This window comes from Solanum stenotomum, chromosome 2, assembly GCF_019186545.1.
Source record: "Solanum stenotomum isolate F172 chromosome 2, ASM1918654v1, whole genome shotgun sequence".
NCBI classification, from domain to species: domain Eukaryota; kingdom Viridiplantae; phylum Streptophyta; class Magnoliopsida; order Solanales; family Solanaceae; genus Solanum; species Solanum stenotomum.
This window is the reverse complement of record NC_064283.1, coordinates 74,489,353-74,511,594: the sequence shown is the minus strand read 5'-3', so window position 1 is coordinate 74,511,594 and position 22,242 is coordinate 74,489,353. Positions and strand designations below refer to the sequence as shown.

At 34.4% G+C, this 22,242-nt stretch overlaps 1 protein-coding gene across 1 annotated transcript; it reads left to right on the top strand.

The window, feature by feature from the left end:
- The first annotated feature begins 7,524 nt into the window (after window positions 1-7,524).
- Window positions 7,525-22,027, top strand: LOC125856304 (uncharacterized). The gene is made up of 4 exons (XM_049535817.1): window positions 7,525-7,916; window positions 15,787-16,130; window positions 16,756-16,904; window positions 21,986-22,027. Exons 1-4 carry the CDS (start codon window positions 7,525-7,527, stop codon window positions 22,025-22,027), a joined length of 927 nt encoding a protein of 308 aa, XP_049391774.1.
- The last annotated feature ends 215 nt before the right edge of the window (window positions 22,028-22,242 follow it).

Genomic DNA, 22,242 nt, shown 5'->3' with positions numbered 1-22,242 from the left:
TAGGAACTCTTTGGTCTCAAGCTTGAACGAGAATGGAAGGAAAGGATAATGATATCAACAATCATACTGCTCACTTATCATCCCCCACTTAGGGTAAACCTATCTAAGAGCACATTAAACTAACCAAGAGAACTATCACTTATCAATTAAGCACAACGTCCTCCTCTTGGGATCAAGTTATGCAAACTCCTTTAATCATTACTTCTTTCATCTCTAAGGTAGGAACCATTCTCCACTAAATCTTCACCTAAAGTGGTTCTCAACATGGAGAACTCAAGGAAGTTCAATGTAGAAATATTAAGGGCACTCAAAACCATACCATCTAGGCACATTATCCCCCACTTGGGCTGAGCTTAATCAATTCTTTATCACATCATACCCTTATCACCACCCTTGGTGTAACTTTCAGCTCAACCATGCCTAGGTATTATCGAAACACCCTATTGAATGACCATACTTAAGATCAACTTTACAAGTTAACTATCCTCTTTAGAGTTGGTCAAATTCTATTCTCTTGTCCTTCCCAGGAACTAAGGGGTACATGCAACTCTCCAAGTTAACCTTAGAGCAAAAAACTATCCCAACTCATGGAACAAAGCACCTTTTTCCACTCTTAGGGAAAGCATATACAAGAACTCTGATTCACAGAAGGACAACCATGAAGCATTACTCATAAGAAAAAGGCAACTTTCAACTCACACTAGTTACCACATTCCTTCAAAACTCCTCAAGTCTACACCATGACTTTCTACTATCATTACCCATCACCATAAAGCAACTCATCATCCTAAAAAGGATTTCATTCTTACCATAACGACTCTTATTATATGAGAACTATACCACCATACAACATTTTCAATGTAATGCTCCCAGCCTTATAGGTCACACATACCCATGATTGGCATCACAATACGATTTCCAATCTACCTTCGTATCTACTCATATAGTCACCACATCGTAATAAGCGTTAAAACTCACATTTTCTTCCCTCAAACCTTGCAACATCACCCCTTTTGAGTATTCACATTTAGAAGACCATCAGACAAGGTAAAATAAGAGAGAGGGAGATCATATGGAGTTAAGCTCTACAACATAAAACAAGACTAATGAAGAATGTGAAACTTCTATCGTCCTATAGCCTCTCGCTCATGGATATGTCGCGACTCACACCGATGAACAAGACTCTACTACACATGGGTTATGAGACATTGAATCCTAAGACCATTTTCATAACCTTATGCTCTGAAACCAAGTTTGTAATGACCCGAGAGCACCCCCTAGCCGTTACTGATGAATTTGACCTCTCGAAGGTCTTATACAAGCCCTTAGCATTCGTCATAGCATTTATCATAGGAATATAGTGGAAAATTTAAACATTTTCATAATAACTCAAGACTTAAAAAGTCACCTCATTTAACCCTTAAATACAAAATTGAAGTACTACTTCTCAAGGTAAACATCTTAAAACACTACTGCAACACAAGAGGAACACAACCCTTACAATACAAAAGAAACTACTATCTAGTACATAGAACTTAAGGAAACTCTTTAACATAAAGGTCCTTGAATCTTTAAGGACACACCCGAACTTGGGAATAGTAAGCCAAGCACCTCACTTTTAGGAAAGGCCCTTTAGCCACGACCAACTACACTTGGAGTAAAAAGACGACGAAGAATGGTGTTAGTACAAGAATGTACTAAGTATGATAACCATGCAAAACATGCTTTTAAAAGGACATATTAGTTAGAAACCATGCATCATGCCTTTTTAGAGAAACATCAAAAACATTTAGTACAATAGGCACAATATAAACAAATACATCATCATACACATGGAAACCATTCAAAATAGCACATAGATCAACTTATAACATTTTAGGCACATTCAATGCATACAATACATTACCTTTTTCTTTATCTTAACTCCTTTCCTCAAGCATCTCTTAGGGAATACTTGGTGCAATGTATCACCTTAAGGTTACCAAGAATGAACTTACATATAGCCTTCATTAATCCAACCACATAGATTCATAGAGTCATAAGCATACCATAAGACATAGTCTTCCCATCGGAACCATCACCTCAGACAACCCCCAAGCCACACTTGTGCAATGTGCAAGTAGCATCCCATAATATTACTCACAACAAGTGTTCCTAAGAAGCAACCATAGACTAGGCACATCATATTCAACAAGTCATAACATCTTCATTTCACATTAGACATAAGACAAATATACTTCATAACATCATTAGTCATAACTCAGTTAGTTCATACCATAATTAAACCACCCTCACAATCCCTTCACAAGCTCAGTTGTGCAATGTACACACAAAGTCCCATACCCCCACATATACTAAGCAAACCCATCAAGAAGTCATAAGTGTAATTCACGTGCATAATCATACTTCATGTCCTGACATAAGTAAAGTCAGCCTTAACATGATGGCATATTAACATAAATAGACCATAGTCTTTATTACATAAATAGCCTAATTATAACCTCCCTTAGAGTACACTTATGCCATGCATATATAGGGTCCATAGCCCTACCTACACTAAGTAACTCTTCAAGAAATCATGACTAGAGTTCATATTCCTATCTTAGTTTTATTTCTTAACTTTCGGGAGACATTGCCATAACCGACATAGACCATGTGAGCTACATGAAATCCGGTGTTCTACTCCCACACCGAAAAGAGAGGGTACTACTTGACAAAGTAGGACCTACATACATAATAGCTATCTAGTGGATCCACTAAGCTAAGACATACAGGGGCACGTAGTTATGGAACAAGGAGATTGCTACTAGAAACCTCGACGTACTAGGCAAGGAGGTTTCCATTTCATGAGACAACATCTATGTTGGGAACCCGGACTCGCTAAATGTGAAGATTCTCTTGTGGGAAGCCGGACTTGCTAAACGTGAATCCCCCACTCTCATAATTCATATTCACTCGGTGCTAAGTTCCAACTCTCTTTTTAAACATCTTTAACCTTTATTTAACATTAGTTCATAAAATTGGCTTTAGGGACTTAATCCCTCATATCATATAGCTCAAAGGTTTCTGAGATGAGAATGATCTTTCATCATAGAACCTACATTATGTGAGAATGACCTTTCACATAATCATTCCATATTCGTAACATAGTCTAGTTTAGAGTACAATTGAGGAAACCTTTCAAGAGACTCACGTTTACTGGATTATCATAAACCTTATTCATTCATTCAAGTCCGCATCTCTGCATATGTGAGAAATCCTTTCACATAAGCACCTTTATACAACACATTCATACCTTGCTAATCATACACTTTGCATCCATAATAAGATGTAAGGGTGCATATAAGAGTTAACCTTTCAATAGACACTATAACACATCTTATTCATAGATATACATGTAGAGTGTATATGTGCATATTGGTCATCATAGTGACAGAATAGCAACAATAATGACATTGAGTGCACTTCCCTTCAAGGGATCACAACACATTCACAATGTACCCAAATCATAAGCAATTAACATATAAAGCCTTTAGGGATTCTAGAGCACACACCCACACTTCATCATAGGAGACAAGGATACATTCAACATTGAATAGGTACTCATAATATGTATATGATCAAACATTCATATAGGGGTCATATAGGTAGGGGTCATTCCACAATGGTACTTAACACAACTAATCATGTAGACCACATCTTATCCCTAAAATTATCATTCACATTATACTCCTCATCATCAACACACTTTAAACATCATGCTAGCATTGAGGATTTCATACATATCCTTTATAGCACAACTTCATAAATATATGCATCGTAATCATCAATTCACTTCACATCTATTGCCTTCAAGGTCATGATCTCAACATGCATAGATAGACAAGAAGTAAACACTGCCACCATAAGTGGACCAAACCACACAACATCAATTCTTATACTATAGACTAGAAGTTAGGTCAACTTACCTATTCTCCAAGCCATGATCATCATGGATTGATCCTCAACAATTCATGATCAATTGACATAGGTAGCAATAGGACAATGTAATTCAATAACATAAACATAAGCTAAGTACAATTCTATAAACAAAGGGATCAACCCATAACTTTGCCCATAAGGCCATAATTCTCCACTTATCAATATACTAACAACTCAACATGAATAAGTATAACTATCATAGGAAACATCAATACAATCTAATCTAAACATAATTTCACCTATAGAGATCATATTCACAAAGACCCACATCATAAGCCAATTTTTTGAGAATTTGGGGATCATGGGTTCTTCAAGAATTCCTTTGAAAACTATCTTTAAAACCTTAATTCCACATTAATTCATCAATAGAACGATTTATAAAATTGTTTGACAAAGGACCCATGTTTAGATTGAAAATTGGGAATTTGGTCTTTGAATCACTTTTGAAAATCTTTGATAGAACTCCTTGAATGAGAGGTTATTCAAGAATCAAGAGTTACCATACCTTAATTATTGAAGACCCATGAAATTGAAGAAGAAACCAGTTGAAAACCCATCTTCTAGCTTGAGCTTCATCAAGGTCATCGATGGGGTTTTTTAGAGAATCTATTTTGAGAGGGAAGCATCAATTTGAAGAATAGGGTCTAATTTTAGGTTTTGGGGTTTTAACCAACTTAAAATAATCTAAAATAAGTAGAATAACAGTTTATAATAATTCTCCAAAGTACCCAAACTACCCCTGACTTAGTTGGACCTTTTAAAGAAGTCAAACTTGAGTTTTATTTTCGCAGATTTCGTGAGGAAATAAGTTTACGACGCGGAGGTGTTCCCACAAGATTCATAAATTAAATTTTGAGACAGTAGACTCTATGACATGTCGGCGATGTGGACCAAACTTTTGGCCCTTGGTTGAGCTAGTCTGCGACGCGGACATGCTCCCTCCATGAGAAACCTCAAGCTGCCTTGGCAGCTTGTTTGGCCAAGGGTTGGGGTTCTCCTCGGGGACCCTTAGGGTGGTCGCGGAGAGTCATACCCACATGTTTTGACCCTAAATACATTTTTTTAAGACACTAGGGTCACCTCCACTGAGTTTAGACTCCTAACAACACATAAAAACGTGAATAACATACTAGAATACACCAACACGTAAAAGACTAGTTTTCAAACGTCTTGGTCATCCCTTGACGTTTGACTTGCAGACTCATTAAAACTTACTAAAAAGTCTATTCTTCATTAGTTTAACGAGTTATTAATGCATGAAACTCATGTGAGGCTCTACTTTATCCTACTTCATTTTGAAAGTCGTTACAAGCCATTTTCTCATAAGAGATACTCCTTCACTTTTGCAATTCTACATAATCGGCCTTTTGGTCGCTTTTGCGATATCTAAGGCTATTTTCCTGCCAAGGTGAAAAAATTTAGCATGCTTTATTCGGTTCCAAATTGAGTTCCATCCATTTTTTGTTGTCTTCTACCTATGACATATTATCGTTTAACACATGATTCTCACACTTCTATGCTATTGTGATTTACATATTTTTACAAATTCAAGAATGGCATAAAAATGTGGTTGGGAAAAGGAAGTGGTGGTCGAATATGACCTATATCAACTTACTTTTATCCAAGCAGAAGGGAAGAATTATTCTAACTTAATCAAGAAAAGATTGATCTTGGAGAGAGGCTTTTCACTTTACAAAGTTTAGGACCTTCTTCCAACTTTCCACCAAAAGTTGATGACATTAGGATGGATATGCTTTGCGGCTGAATCTTGCAAGCCAAATGAACAATGGGTGAGGGATTTCTATGTTAACCTCATGGATATTGACATGAAATCAAGGTTGATCACCATTTGGGGCAAGGTTATCACTATGGACCAGAGGTAATCGACACATTCAATGGTCTGCTAAATAATGATATCAAGGCCTTCACATACAAGGATTGTGAGTTAGGTGCTTGGCTAGCTTCAAAGCTTTGTCAAGGCAGAAATGTCCCATGGGCCTTCACAAAGGTCGGGATCCTATGTTATAAATTGAAAGCTGAAGCAAGGATACATATGTCAATTGTATGTAGCCACATCTCCCCAAGGTGAAACATTAGCAATATTCCAGTGTTTTGAGCAAAATTAGTGGTATGTGTACTTGATGTTGTCCATTGAATATAGGTCATTTAGTGATGAATATGTTTCAGGAATTCAAAATGAATGACAACCTATCTCTTGTTTTCCCTTCTCTGTTCACAGAGCTATGTAAACAAGCTACGATAGAAGTGTTCCATGGTGACACTTGCCTAGAGCTAAACAATCCAATCTTTCCACTTATAGTGTGTTGTGAGGGAAGAGTAGTTAAAAGCAAAAAGAGAAAGCTTGACTGTAACACCCCATATCCTAAAGAGGGAACCTTATCATATTTTAGGACTCTTATGTACCATCCACGAGGGCCAACCACGGCATGTAGTGTGGGCCACGGACCGTAGGTGGGTTCGTGGATACGTGTCTCATGGATTGTCCAAGAATAGACCATGGTTGGACCTACGGACCATAGGTGGAACCATGGTCTGTGGTCCAGGAGTTGTGTGTCCAGGAAAAACTCTCTGACAAAGAACCACGAGAGTGCAGGATGGACCGTAGTTCCATCCACGGTCTGTCGGTGGTGGTGTCATTGGTCCGTGTTATAGCTCCCATGATCTAATGTTGGTTAAGGCTATTTCCCACAAGTAATAACGGACTAAGGTTACTCAAGGACTATCACGTATGAGTTCAAAGATGTTAAAGATGATTTTAGGTTACATTGACCATTATTTATGACTTACGTTTTATAACTCTTTCATATGATATTTAACTTGGTCAATTGCATGTCATGAAATGAAATGTTCCTTTTTAGAATGTTTTAAATGTTTTATGCATGGCTATCATACTTGGTACATTTTTTTGTACTAACCCATACTCTTGCCTACATTTTTTCCAAATATAGGGTCCGACAGACAGGTTTCTGAGTCTCGTGGGTAAATTGTTTAGTTCGTGATTTCCCGAGCTTTGGTGAGTCCTCATGCTTCTAGGATGGAGTTATTGTTTTAGTTTCTTTCTTTTATTTCCATTTTGGACATGATGTATGGGCTAGGCCCAATTACATTCTATTGTATTAGATGATTATGGTGAGACAAGAGTGTAGACTTTCACTTCCCATTTTTTATAATTTTTTTGGACTTGGACTATAATTTTACTCTTGTTGTTCTATTTCTTATGTTATGAGAGCTAAGTGGCTCTTATGGAGTCCTTCGGGATTCTATACGCCATGTTACATCTAGGGGTACCCTTGGGTTGTGATAAACTTGGTAATCAGAGCACAAGGTTTAGAATGGTCCTAGGATGTCTCATAAGCCACGTCTAGTAGAGTCTTGTTCATTAGTGTGAAGCGCTGCACATTTATGAATGAGAGGCTACAAAATGATTAGTAAACCCCACTTCTGTCATTACTCTTAAGTCATGCGATAGAGTTTAACTCTATAATGTCTCTCTCCTAATCCTTATCATATATTCTTCTAGATATGGCTACCCAAAGATCTTATGCTAGAAGGAGTGCGAGGGAGAATATGGAACAAGAAGCTCCTACCGAAGCTCCTCAAGTTCAGATCAATCCTTTGGCCGAGCATGTTTCTAATATGGAGTTTAGGGCCACTTTTCAAGTGTTGGCTCAAGCGGTTACGGTCCGAGCCAATAGGGAGGTTGTGGTTCTCACAAGCTCAAATGTGAATTCGGCGGCTTCAAGAGTGAGGTACTTCACAAGGATGAACCCTTCAAAGTTTCATGGTTATAAAGTTGAGGAAGATCCTCAAGAGTTTATCGATGTGGTGTATAAGATTTTGATAATCATGGGAGTTACACCGGTGGATAAGGCGGAGTTGGCCACTTACCTATTGAAAGGTGTGGCTCAAGTGTGGTATAACCAATGGAAAGAAGGGACGCCGAAAGATGTGGGTCCTCTTGTTTTGGAGAATTTTAAGGGCACGTTTCTTGATAGATTCTTTCCCCTTGAGATGAGGGAAGCTAAGGTTCTAGAGTTCATTAACATTCGACAAGGGGGTATGAGTGTGAGGGAATATGCTCTAAAGTTCACTCAATTTTCTAAGTATGCCTCCATCAATGGTTGCGGATTCAAGGGCTAGAATGAGTAAGTTTGTATCGGGTGTGTCTGAAATTGTGATGAAAGAATCTCGAACCACAATGCTCATTCACGCTATGGACATCTCTCATCTCATGGTGCATGCACAACAAATTGAGGAGGAGAAACTCAAGGAAAAGTCTAAGGAGGCAAAAAGGGCTAAGACCGGTGATGGTAATTTCTGCAAGGTCTGAAGGACAAGGTCATCCAAAATTTGTTGCCAATATTCTAAGTATTCTTGATTTATCATTAATCGGAATATTGAATTTCTAAATCACTTAGGTTAAGTTTTAACATTTCTTTTTCTATCCTATCTGTCTCATCTATTTCATACCATACCTGGTTCAGTAATTCTTCTTCTTCTTCAAATATCTTTTCCCATATTATTCTTCTTAGATCTATAACTTTTATGTTTTTGAGTATATATAGGATTAATGTTTTATATGCTAATATCACTTCATCATGTAGATAAGACATAACAATTTTAACATAATTCCCTTATACCATAGTCCTGACGAATATTATTCATGTTGGATTACTATAAACTAGATTATTTTCAACATATTTTTTTGCCAGTGTTAACATCGTACTTTCAAAAGTATTTTCTTCCTAACAGCGCCTCAACTACGTTTACTCTCCTCACGGCTTCTCATGCCTATGGTTTCAACTTTAGAATGGCATAATCTGGAAGTTTTTCCTTTTTTCCTCATGTTAACAAACTAGAAAACATGCTGGTAATAATTCTAGTATATAATAACTAATATAAATTTATTCTATCAACTCTATGATATTCAGGAATTAATAGTTTTAGCTATGCATAATCATGAATATATGTACCTGTGTAGTATCTGCACTGTTTTTATCCATAGCTTTAACTTAAACTTAGATTTTTATTGAGAATATTTTTGTAATACAAGAGGCTTGCTTTCCGTCGAGAAACTCTTGCCTTATCTTGCCTTCTGGCTCTACTATATATACAAATATAAGTAACTCTACTATAGTTACTTTACACAAACTATAGTTACAACTACTTTACATAAAGTTCCACTAACTTCTATCTACTAACTTCTATTAATCTACACGTGACTTACATTATTTATTAACTTTTCTTCCACTAACTTTACTTTTTAAATAGGACAAATAACTTTTTCTTTGCTGATTTTTATCTTGTCGGCCTTCTTTACTCTAGATTGACAGCTGGTATAACATTATCTTCGCCATAATATTTTGAGCATTCATGGTCTGGGTATTTGTGTCCAATAGTTCTGCAATAATTTGCCATTATCTCTGGTGAAATAAATCTTTGTCGTATAGCTCTTGTAGTTGGTTGTTGTTCTGGTTTTAATAGACTTAATATCCATTGACGTATCTCTTCCATATCTGCTTCTCTTGTTTCTCTAGAATTTGAATATATCATAGTTTGTTCTCTAGCGTAATAACTCCATACTGAATTTCCGCTTAAATAATTGGTTGATAATTCATTCAATATTGTAGCTATTCCAATAACTCTTTTTCTTGCATAAAATCTGGGTATCTCTATCTTTTGTATTTCTTCTTGCTTCTCTATTTTTTATGGTATTATCATCTCTCTTGTTAATCCAATCTTTATGTCTTGTATAATAGGTTTAATTTCATCATATAATATCTCGGCTGGTGCTGAATAAATTTTTATATAAAATAATGTTCCTTTAGTAATTCTCTTGTAATGCATAAATGCTTTGTGTAGCACTGGGATAGTTGATATCTCGTCTGCTGTTACGGTATATACTGTACTAAGTAGTCCATAATGATAGCAAGTTCCTACTAAATTGGTACTAGTTCCTGGTTGTGCAATCAATTTATTATATTCTTGTAGATTTTGGGTAATATAGTCTTCATTGGAGTTTTTCGTATTTTTGGATCTGGGGTTTAGGTTTAAGAAGGTTTGTATTTTATGAATATTTTCTATATAGGCTCTGGTTATATGATTATAGGTCTTTTTGTTTTGTCCTAGACTTTCCTTATATGTATTGAGCTGAGGTGGTATAAATAATTCTTTTTGGGTTTTTGGTATAAATGGTTTTTCAAATATCTTGTTCATATTTGTATTGACATATCTGTTTTTGTTTTCTTCTTTTGTTGAAGAGGTGCTTCCTGTAGCTGCATGTAACAAATTATTAGTTTGGGTTTTTTGGTGTTTCCCATCGTCACCTTCTAGCTCTGAAAATTTCAAGTCTTCAGATCGACTTAACTCTGCATATTTATTGTCATGCTGCTAACTTTTCATTTGTTGTAGCTCTTTATCTAGGTTATCTATTTTTGTACAAAGCAATGTCATAGCATTGAATATCTTTTCAATAGTATTTTCATTGTCTAGATCCGTCTGTGTAGCTTTGTCTTGAAATGTAATCTGCAATGACATTTTTGTTAGTACTTATCACTTCTATTGTAAATGTAAAATTCTGTAGATTTAATACTAGTCTCCATATTTCTTTGGTAGTTACCGAATCTTGTATCTTCCTTGTGATCCACCATTTTACCTGCGTATTATCTGTTCTTACAATAAACTTATTATAAACTATATATGGTTCAAAGGCTAATAAACATTTATATAGTGCATATAATTCATTTCTATTTATTTCCCATTTTATTTCGGGATTTGTAAATGTCCCTGAGTAATATCTACAATGATGTTCTATTTTTTCTTTATCGTATTTATATTCTAATACTCCTCCATAACTTATTTCACTTGCATCTGATTCTACTATGTATATAAATTTTTTGTTTTCATCTGGAAAATATAACTTGGGTAATTTCTTACATAATAATTTTATTTTTTGTATTTGTTCTTGATCTTTTTTATCAAAATAATATTCTACGTCTTTCTTCAATTTTTTATGCAAATGTTTTAGATTTTCTGCTAAATTAGGTATATATTCTTTTACCTGGTTTACCAATCCTAGAAATGATTGCAATATCTTTTTTGTATCTATTTGTTCTTCAGAATTTATTATTTTTTGTACTATATGGTTTTGCATTTTTATACCATTCTTATCTATTTGTATTCCTAAAAAGTCTATCTGATTTTTCATTATTTCTGCCTTTTTCTTACTTAAACTTATTCTTGAGTGTGTTATAATATGTATAAATTTTTCTAATAATCGTATATGATCTTCTTCTGTCCGTGAATATAACAATATATCATCTATGTACTATACAATTTTCTAGTTGGTTAAAATAATTATCCATGAAATGTTGGTATCTTCCTGGTGCATTCTTGTATCCAAAAGGTAGTACGTTCCATTCATAGAATCCTTGTGGTACTGTAAAGGCTGTTAATTTTTTAGATTCTTCTTCTAACTTTAGATGATAAAATCCTGATTTACAATCAAATTTACTAAAATAATTGTATCCTTGTATTTGTCTTACTTTTAATACTTTGTTAGGTATGGGGTAATTATATATATATATATATATATTTTTTTTTTTGCATTTAAATTTCTATAGTGAATGACCATACGGCTTTTACCTCTTTTCTGTTCGCTGTGTTTATTTACTATGAATGCTGGACTTGTATGTTTGCTATTGTTTTTTTGTATATATTTGTTTTCTAATAATTCTTTTATATGCATTCTAAATTCTTTTAAATCCTCAAAATTATATTTCAATGGTTTATGGATTATTATATTATTTTCATCAATCAATTCAATTCTTACCTTTGTTTTATGTTTTTCCCATCCTTTTAAGGGATCTTCGCTATATAACATATCTAATTTTTCTTGAATTAATTTTAATTTATCTATTGAAAATATTATTAATTCTATATTGTGGATATTTTCCTTAATATTTTCTAGTTTTTGAGTGATTTTTTCACTTCGTTTAATCCATGGTGTAGGCTTTCTATTTTTATTATTTACTCTTTTTGCTCCTATCTTTTGCTTACATGGTGTGGTAAACCACCAATGTGTTTTTGTTATTACATGGGGATATAGTTTTCCTAGAAATGGCATTCCTAAAAGCATATCTTTATTTATAAATTCATAACTATATATATCTTCAATAGTTAATATTTTATCCCATATTTGTAACTTTATATTTTTTGCTTTGTATGTTATCATACTTCCTTCATTATTAAATCATGTGACAACTATAGGTGTTTTTAGTTTCTCCCATTTTTCATCTGGTAGACAATTATGTTTACACATGTTTGCTACTGCTCCTGTATCTATCATTGGAGTGTAATATCTGTTGTAGTAATTTTCTACTATTATTTTTGGAAGTATATAAATTTTCATACTGCTCTTTTTACTATGATCTTTTTGTTTATATAAGTTATTATTAATTGTGTATTTTCTAAGTTATATGGTTTCATTTCTTCTAACCATTTTATTCCTAATGTTATATTATCTCGTTGGTATATTTTAAAGTCTATTAATATTATTATACCTCCTATGATTATTTCTTTTTGAGTTGTTTCTTCTATATGTAACAATTCTTTTGGTAATTCTGGGCATACTTGTTCTTTAGAGGTTATTTCTTCTTCCGATACTAATTCTCTTGGTACATAATTTTCTTCTTGTCCAATATTTATTATGATGATATGTATTCTTTGTTCTATTATTCCAGTTATATAGTAATGATATGGTTCAATTTCTTTTATTCTTTGATATTCTACTGATGTTCTTGAGGGTTGGGACGTGTCAATATTTTTGTCTATGTTTTTTATTCTCTTTGATGTACTTATTCTATCACTCACTATTTCTAGATCTTCTTCGATGTCTATTTCTTTGTAACTATAATCATTATTATCTATTACTGTACCAATTTGTTCAAAAGGATTCTCTATTTTTATTTTATTTATTATCTTATTTTTTGCTGTTATCTTATGTTTTGTTGTTAATACTTATATGTTTTTACAGCGAGCTGTAAATATTTTACTTCCTGGAGCTAACTCTATTCCTGACATTTTCCAATATAATACTAATTATTATCTATATTTCTATCGTTTATTGCTAGTGAATAATTAGCACTTATTATAAACTTGAATTTCTGGTATATTAAATTTCCTTTTACTGCACTTATTATACTTCTTTCTATTGGTTCTATTATTCTGTCATCTGCCAAATATATTTCTATTAGTGTATCTATTCTTTCTCTAAAACAAGCTTTTATTAATATCTCTATTCCACCTAAGTGTACGTATTTTATTGGTTCTTTAGCTTTAATTTCTTGTATTTCCTTATTTATTTCTTTTATTTATTATAGGTATTCTTGCTTTTCCTTTGGTATATTTACAATCTATTTTATGTTCTTTTTGGCTTACTACATAGTATTCTTCTTTTTGTCTTTTAAATATATTTCTTATTAATGGTATCTTAAATATTTTTTCTACACTGAGATCTAATTCTTTTCCTTTTATTTGTCCAAATATATTGATATCAAATATTACCTTCTGTTCTGTAGATTCTTCGTTTATATATTCTTCTTTCTTTATTATTTGTACGTCCTTTTCAGTCATCATTATGTTCTTCTGTTTCATTTTTAAATATTTCGTTCTCAAACGATTCAAATTCATATATACTATCATCACTTTCTGGTTCATAATCTCTATAATATATTTGTGTATATGTTTCTTCATTAATTATTATTTCAGATATTTTTGTTCTTTGGACTTTTGGGTAATTTACAATCTTTAGCGAAATGTCCTAGTTTTTCACAATTATAACATGTACATTATGTTATTTTTTTCTTTGGTCTAAAAGGTCTTTTTGCTTTAGTATTTTTTATATAATAGCTTCTTCTTGGTCTTTTATACTTATATTGGGATTTATGTTTTTTATATTTTCCTGGTTTTCTATATTTTTTTTATAATAATTATCATTGCATTCGAATTGAGGTGCTATCTTATCTTTACAACATGCTAGGTTTCTGATTATTGTTTTTTCCATTTGTATGTGTTCTCTATATTTTTCACATATTGTTGAATACCATTTTTGTAGATATCTCATTCTTGCTCCAAGTGTATCTTGTAATCCTGCTTCGTTCCAATCTTTTATTATTTTAGAACTAAATGGTTCTGGTAATTTTTTAAAATATAATTTTCTTATTCTTTTGATTCCTATGCATTGTATGTTCCTTTGTAATAATAATCTCTAAATGCACATGTATATTCGTCTATGTAGCACATATTACATAGAGCTAATTTTAGCATTAAATTCCTATGTAATTGTTTCTCTTTATTCTGCTCTTCTACTTTTGTAGTTGTACTACTAAATTCATTTCTTATAGCTATTTCATATTTATTTAATATATCGATTGGTGTAGTTACAATTTCTCCGTCTATTTTCTTATTATTTCTTAATGTTTTTATGCTTTCTTCTGTTAAATTTTGTAACCATAATTTTACTGTTCCTATAAGTGTTCTTTCTATATATCCTGGTACTTCTGTCATTCCAATTTTATTATCCATTAGTTGTTTTGATATATATCCTACCCATAGTTGTATTGTTTTGTTTATATTCGTTACACAATCTAAATCTAAAAATCCTTTATTGCGGGATGTTGTAGATGGTGTCCATTTTTTGTTTAATCTTTTATTCCATAAGCTATTATATCTGTCAGATTCTTCATAACTAACTGTATAATAATTAGGACTTAGTGTTTTTGGGTTTTTTACTTCTGGTGTACTCGTACTTGCTTCATTTTTTATTTCTTCCGTATTTATTTCTAACTTATTGTTAATTGTTTCGGTTTCTTCTATTTTTTCTATTATTTCCGTATATGTTTCACCTATATATGAGCCTTGTTCTGAGCAGTTTTCATCTATCTCAACATTATTAATTCCTATATCTGAGGTTTCTTTAGTTACTTTTTCCTTAAATTTTTCTATCTCTATTTTTAAGTCTATTTCTATTTCTTTTTCTTTTTGTTTAGCCGCATATAATTCTTTAAGCATAGTTAGTTCTTTTTCGAAGGCAATTATTTTATCATTTTTCACTTCTTCGATCTGTTGTATTTCTAATTTTGCTTGTTGTTTTATTGTATCTATTTCTTTTTTCTTATCTATTTCTTCATTTTCTCTAGTTATTCGTACCATTGCAGTTAGACTATCTTCTAATCTTACTGTTTCTTTTTCTATCATTAGATATAGATTTTCACCTATTTTTTTATACCTTCTTCCTAAATTTGAAAATATTATTTTTATTTTTAATCCTTTTGGGTTTTCGTAGGTTTTTTCTTCTATAGCAAATTCTTCTTTATTCATTTTAAATTATGTTTCAATTTATACTCTATTTTTGGTATATCTAATTGTAATTTAAATATTGCTTTTCTTTGAGCTAGCAAAGATTTTTGACATACTCCTGCATATATGTTGTATTGTAGTCTTTCTTTCTTATGTTTTAACTCTTGTCGTTTTGTTATTACTGTTCTTATTAAGTCATATCTATGGTTCTCTCTATTATCCATCTTTATTTTTTTTATTACTTAGCTCTGATACCAACTTGGGGGGGGGTCCCTCTTTTATAGATTAATTCGTTCATAATACATCCTTTCTAGAGGTATTAATCTTATGATTTCTTTTATATTTTCTAATATATATTCTATGTATTGTATGTCGTGAGTTTGTTGGAATGTTTCTATGTTTTCTTTGATTAGATACTTAACAAAGGTTTTCCAGTCAAGGTTCCTCCAATGCTCCTCCTAAGTTGAACCAAGGTAGAGTGTCTAACACTAAGCCTCAAGGAGGTAATGGTAGTGGATCTTCACTGCCTAGGTCTAATTGCACCAAGGGTGGAAGGAAGCATGATGGTAAGTGCCTAGCTGGCTCGGATGGTTGTTATGGTTATGGTAAAAGTGTTCACAAAATGAAGGATTGTCCAATGCTTATGGCTAAGGAGAGAGAGGGCAAGCAAGTTCCTACTAGTGGTGCTGGTTCCAATGCTCCTAAGCAAAACCCCTTCTATGCTATCCAGACTAGATGTGAACAAGAGAGTACTCCGAATGTGATTACCGGTATGTTTAAAGTTTTTCAACTTGATGTATATACTTTTCTTGATCCCGGTGCTATTTTGTATTTAGTGACACCATATGTGGCTATGAGGTTTGATATGCTCCTCGATGTGTTGTTAGAATCATTTTCATGTCTCTACTCCTATTGGTGATTCTGTGGTGGCTAAAAGAGTCTATAGAAAGTGTCAAGTTTCCTTGTCCCATAGAGTTACTCTTGTTGACTTGGTAGAACTTGATATGTTAGATTTTGATGTTATCTTCGGTATGGATTGGCTGCACTAATGCTATCCTTTTATTGATTGTAGAACTCATGTAGTCAAGTTTCAGTTCCTGAATGAGCCTATCCTAGAATGGAAGAGGAGAAATTCTATACCTAAGGGTTCATTTGTTTCCTATCTTAAAGCTAGAAAGATGCTTTCTAAGTTTTGCTTCTACAATCTAGTAAGGGTGAGGAATGTAGATTCTGGAACCACTTCTCTTGAGTCGGTCCCTGTTGTCAATAAGTTTTCGAAAGTGTTCCCAGATGACTTACTTGGTATTCTTCCCAAGCGGGAAATAGACTTCGGTATTTAAGTTCTTTTGGATATGCAACCTATCTCTATTCCTCCTTAATGTATGGCTCTAGCAGAACTTAAGGAGTTGAAAGAACAGTTAAAGGACTTGTTGGATAAGAGTTTCATTCGACCGAGTATCTCTCCATGGGGTGCTCTGGTTTTGTTCATAAGAAAGAAGGATGGTTCCCTTCGTATTTGCATTGATTATAGACAGTTGAACAAGGTGACCATCAAGAACAAGTATCCTATTAAGGATAGATGACTTATTTGACCAACTTCAAGGGGAAAGTTATTTCTCTAATATTGATCTTCGATCGGGTTATCACCAATTAAGGGTGAAGGAAGATGACATTCCAAAGATGGCTTTTCGAACTCGGTATGGTCATTATGAGTTTTTGGTTATGTCATTTTGGTTGACTAATGCTCCAGCGGCGTTTATGGACTTAATGAATAGAGTGTTTAGACAATTCCTTGACATGTTTGTAATTGTGTTCATCAATGATATTTTTATCGACTCAATGTGTGAGGATGAGCATATTGATCATTTGAGGATCGTGTTGCAAATTCTTAAGGGCCAAAAACTTTTTGCAAAGTTTAGCAAATGTGAATTTTGGTTAAGGTGTATAGCTTTCCTTGGTCATATTATTTCGAGTAAGGTTATTGAGTTAGATCCTACGAAGACAAATGCAGTCAAGAGTTGGCACATGCTTTTAACTCCCTTGTATATTAGAACTTTCTTAGGTTTGGCCCGTTACTATAGAAGGTTTGTTGAGGGTTTCTCTTCAATTGACTCTCCTTTGATGGCTTTGACTCCAAATAAGGCTAAGTTCATATGGTCGGAAGCATGTGAGAAGAGTTTTCAAGGGTTGAAAGAAAGATTTACTTCCACTTCGGTGTTGATTTTACCAGAAGGAGCGGATGGTTTTGTGGTTTATTGTGATGCCTCAAGAATGTGGCAAGGGTATGTACTTATGCAAAATGGAAAAGTTATTTCTTACACCTCACGGCAACTTAAAATTCAAGAGAAGAATTATCCTACTCACGACCTTGAGCTAGCAGCAGCCGTATTTACCTTAGAGATTTCGAGGCATTATTTGTATGGAGTACATGTAGATGTGTTTACCGATCACAAGAGCTTGCATTACGTTTTTGATAAAAAAATATTTGAATCTTTGCCAAAGAAGGTGGCTTGAGTTATTGAAGGATTACGACATGACTATCCTTTATCACCCCGGTAAAGCTAATGTGGTAGCGGAAACTCTTAGTCAATTGTCAATGGGAAGTGTTACTCATATTGAAGAAGAAAAGAAAGAGTTGGTTCGAGATGTTCATAGATTGGCTCTATTAGGTGTTCAACTAGTGGACTTTACCAAAGGCGATGTTATGGTTCACAATGGTTACGAATCATATTTTGTGACGAGTGTGAAAGCCAAGGAAGGTCTTGATCCAATTTTGGTATAATTGAAAGAGGCAGTACTTAAAAAATCCTTTGAGGCTTTCTCCCAAGGGGGAGATGGGGTGCTTAGATACCAAGGTCATTTATGTGTTCCAAATGTTGATGACTTGAGGGAACAAATTTTAGCAGAAGCCCATAGTCTGCGGTATTCTATTCACCCGGGAGCCACCAAAATATTCCACGATTTATGAGAGGTCTATTGGTGGAATGGGATGAAGAAAGATATCGTGGGATTTATGGCTTTGTGTCCAAATTTCCAAAAAGTAAAGGTTGAGCATTAAAAACCGAGAGGTTTATCCCAAGATATTAGCATTCCTACTTGGAACTGGGAAGACTTGAATATGGACTTTATTGTTGGTTTGCCTCACACCCGGCGACTATATGATTCTATTTGGGTGATAGTAGATCGGATGACGAAATCTGCTCATTTCCTTCCCATCAAGGTTTCCTACTCAACAGAGGTCTATGCCAAGTTGTACTTAAGAGAAATGGTAAGGCTACATGGGGTGCCCTTTTCCATTATCTCTGATCTTGGTACCCAAATCACTTCTTAGTTTTCGAAGTCATTCCAAAAGGGACTTTGCACTAAGGTTAAGCTTAGGACGACTTTTCATCCCCAAACTGATGGCCAAGCGAAGACGACTTTGGAATGCATGTTAAGGGCTTGTGTTATCAATTTTAAAGGCAATTGGGATGACTATTTTCCATTGATTGAGTTTGCTTACAATAACAATTATCACTCAAGTATCGATATGGCTCCATTTGAGGCCTTATATGGTAGGAGGCTTAGATCTCCCATAGGTTGGTTTGAGGTGGGTGAATTTGCCCTAATAGGTCTCAAATTGGTACAAGAGGCCATGGAAAAAGTGCGGCTTACAAGGGAAAAGTTGAAAACGGCTCAAAGTCGACAAAATTCGTAGGCGGATGTGAGAAGAAGGGATCTAAAGTTTGGCGTTAACAATTGTATTTACTTGAAAATCTCACCCATGAAGGGTGTAATGAGATTTGGTAATAAGGGGAAGCTTAGTCCCCGGTATGTAGGCCCATATCAGATTTTGAGGCGAGTTGGTAAGGTTGCTTATGAGTTAGATTTGTCAAATGAGTTGGCACCGGTGCATCCTGTTTTCCATGTCTCTATGCTTAAGAAGTGTATTGGAGATCCGACATCCATAGATCCCCTAGAAGGGTTGGAAATTCATGAAAGTCTCTTTTATGGAGAAGTTTCGATCTAGTTTTTGAACCGACAAGTCAAAACATTGAGAAACAAGGAAATAGCTTCCGTGAAGGGTTTGTGGAGGAATCAATTAGTTGGGAGCGCTACTTGGGAGGCCGAGGCTGATATGAAGTCCCGATATCCTCATCTTTTTCCTTCTACTCCTATTCTAGCATGAGGTAATGAGTTCCTCTTGAGTTGTCCTTGTTTTGGGAGGCATGTGTTTTTATATGTTTCCATGATTTCCTTATGATTATTCATGTTCATGAAAACTTGTGTTTTGAAAGAAAACGAGTTTAAATGATTGATTTTCCTCATATTGTTGTGCATTGAGTATGAGTTGCCTATAGACTTCATGAGATTAATTAATGAACATGCTTTAGATATGCCTTTTGAGAGTAAATTCCATATGAGCTCCATGAGATTGTGTTGAGCAAGCTTTTATCTTGGAAAAGGTAGTTCCTCCTTGAACAAGAGAAATCTTGAAAATTCATGCATATTGGGTTTCTAGATGTAGTTCATACTTCTGTATTATGCATTTGAGTATGATAAGTTTAGAGTTGATGTGTCCTCCTTATTTATGTGCAATGCATGCATAATGGGCTGATAGAGTTAGTTCACCCCTCTTATGATGTTTTGAGAACGTCCTAGCATGGATTCGATAGTTCCTCCTTCGTTGTATGCATTGGATTGTTAGTTCCTCTCCTACTCTTTTAGAACCAGTTTAACTCTCATTCAAGGATAAATGATCCCAAGGGGAATATATTGTAACACCCCGCATCCGAAGGAGGGAAGCTTAGCAGATTTTAGGATCCCAGGTGTCATCTACGAGGGCCAACTACGGCCCGTGGTATGGGCCACAGACCGTACGTGAGTACGTGGATGGGTGCCTACGGGATTGTCCAGGTATAGACCACAGTTGGACCTATGGACCATACGTTAGTCCGTGGATCGGTGCTTATAGGATTGTCCAGGTATAGACCACGGTTGGACCTATGGACCATAGGTGCAACCACAGTCCGTGGTCCAAGAGCCGTGGGTCCAGGAGAAAGTCACTGACAAGGAATCACGAAAGTGCAGGACGGACCGTGGGTCCATCCACGGTCCGTCGGTGGTGGTGTTGTGGGTCACTGTTTGGCAGTTATTTTCATGGGCAGTTGGATGTTTTCCTAATTAATTAATTCCAATACTATGTCGTTTTGCCTACATTTCAAACCTGTATATAAGTCTTATAACACCCAAATTTACACAATTTATTTCATTCTTCCAAATTCCCAAAAGAAAACCAATTCCGTTCAAATATTCTCTCTCTATAAACTTGAAGAAGATGAAGAAGGATTCACCTATGGTTTGAAGCTAAGGTTCCAATTTCTCCATTGAAGGCTAGAACTTGGAGTTAAGGTATGATAGTTTTCTTTCATGGATTCCTTTAATCCATGGACTTCCTAAATCTCTCTATTTCAAAAGGTAGAATTACCCAATTGAATTAGGGTGTTCATATATTATCGTGAATTCTCTTTATTATTGATTTAAATGACTTGATTATGATCTTTTATGCATGAATTGATGAATTGCAATGCTTTTATGATTAGTTCCCCTATGAACCAATGTGATCCCTATGTTTTCAAGCTATGAATGATATGTTGGGGGATCTTGATCTTAAAGGAAGAGTATTATGAAATTGAGCATGCATTACTATTTTTACATGAATTCATGATGAAATCAATATCTATCCCATTTTTTGTAAGAGTTGATGATTAAAATTAGGCTTCCACTCAAGGAGGTGAACTATGTATTTATGCAGTGTTTTTAGATATCTATGAAATTGTATTAATGGTTCTTTCAGGGTAAAGTACCAATGATGACATTGTGTTGTGAAAGGATATTCTCACTAAAACACATACTAGCATGTTCTGAAAGGTTTTCACGCACAGAAAATATTCTTAGGTTAAAAGGCTTTCTCACCTAATTGAATCAAAAACTCGGAGCTATCTTAATAAAACTAGCTTGAATCGGTAGACAAACCCTTTCATTAGTAATGAAGTCTAGTAAGAAATGACTATTCAGTGGGAATTTATGCTTAGCACCGAGTGGATATTGCTAGTGAGATGGAAGCTCTCCCGTAGTTGAGGCCGGGTTTCCAAGTTTATCTTATGAGATGGAAGCTCCCTCGTAGCAGAGGCCGGGTTTCTAGTAAAAATCTCCTTATTCCATAAATATGTCCCCACATAGGTTGATTAGCTAGTGGATCTACTTAAGCTAGAAGTTCAAAGTTCTACCTTAGGCAAGTAGAACTACCTCTTTACAGTGTGGGGTAGACACCAGATTCCATGTTATAGCTCACACGGTCTCATATCGGTTAAAGCTATTTCCCACAAGTAATAATGAACAAGGGATACTCAGGGAGTATCAAGTATGAGTTCGAAGATGTGAAAGAATATGTAAGCTTGCATTGACCATGATTTATGACTTATGTTTTATAACTTTTTCATATGATGTTTAACTTGGTCAATTGCATGTCATGAAATGAAACGTACATTTTTAGCATGTCTTATATGTTTTATGCATGGACATTTTACTTGGTAAATTGTTTTGTACTAACGCATACTCTTGCTTACATTTTTTCCAATTGCAGGGTTCAACAGACAGGTTTTTGAGTCTAGTGGCTAGCTGTTGAATTCGTGATTTCCTAAGATTTGGTGAGTCCTCATTCTTGGAAGACGGAGTTATTGTTTTAGTTTGTTTCTTGTATTTCCCTTTTGGATATGATGTATGGGCTATGCCCAATTTCCTTTTATTTTGTTAGATGGCTATGATGAGACAAAAGTTTAGACGTCCGTTTTTCATTTTATAAAATGCTTTAAACTTGGACTATTATTTACTCTGACTATT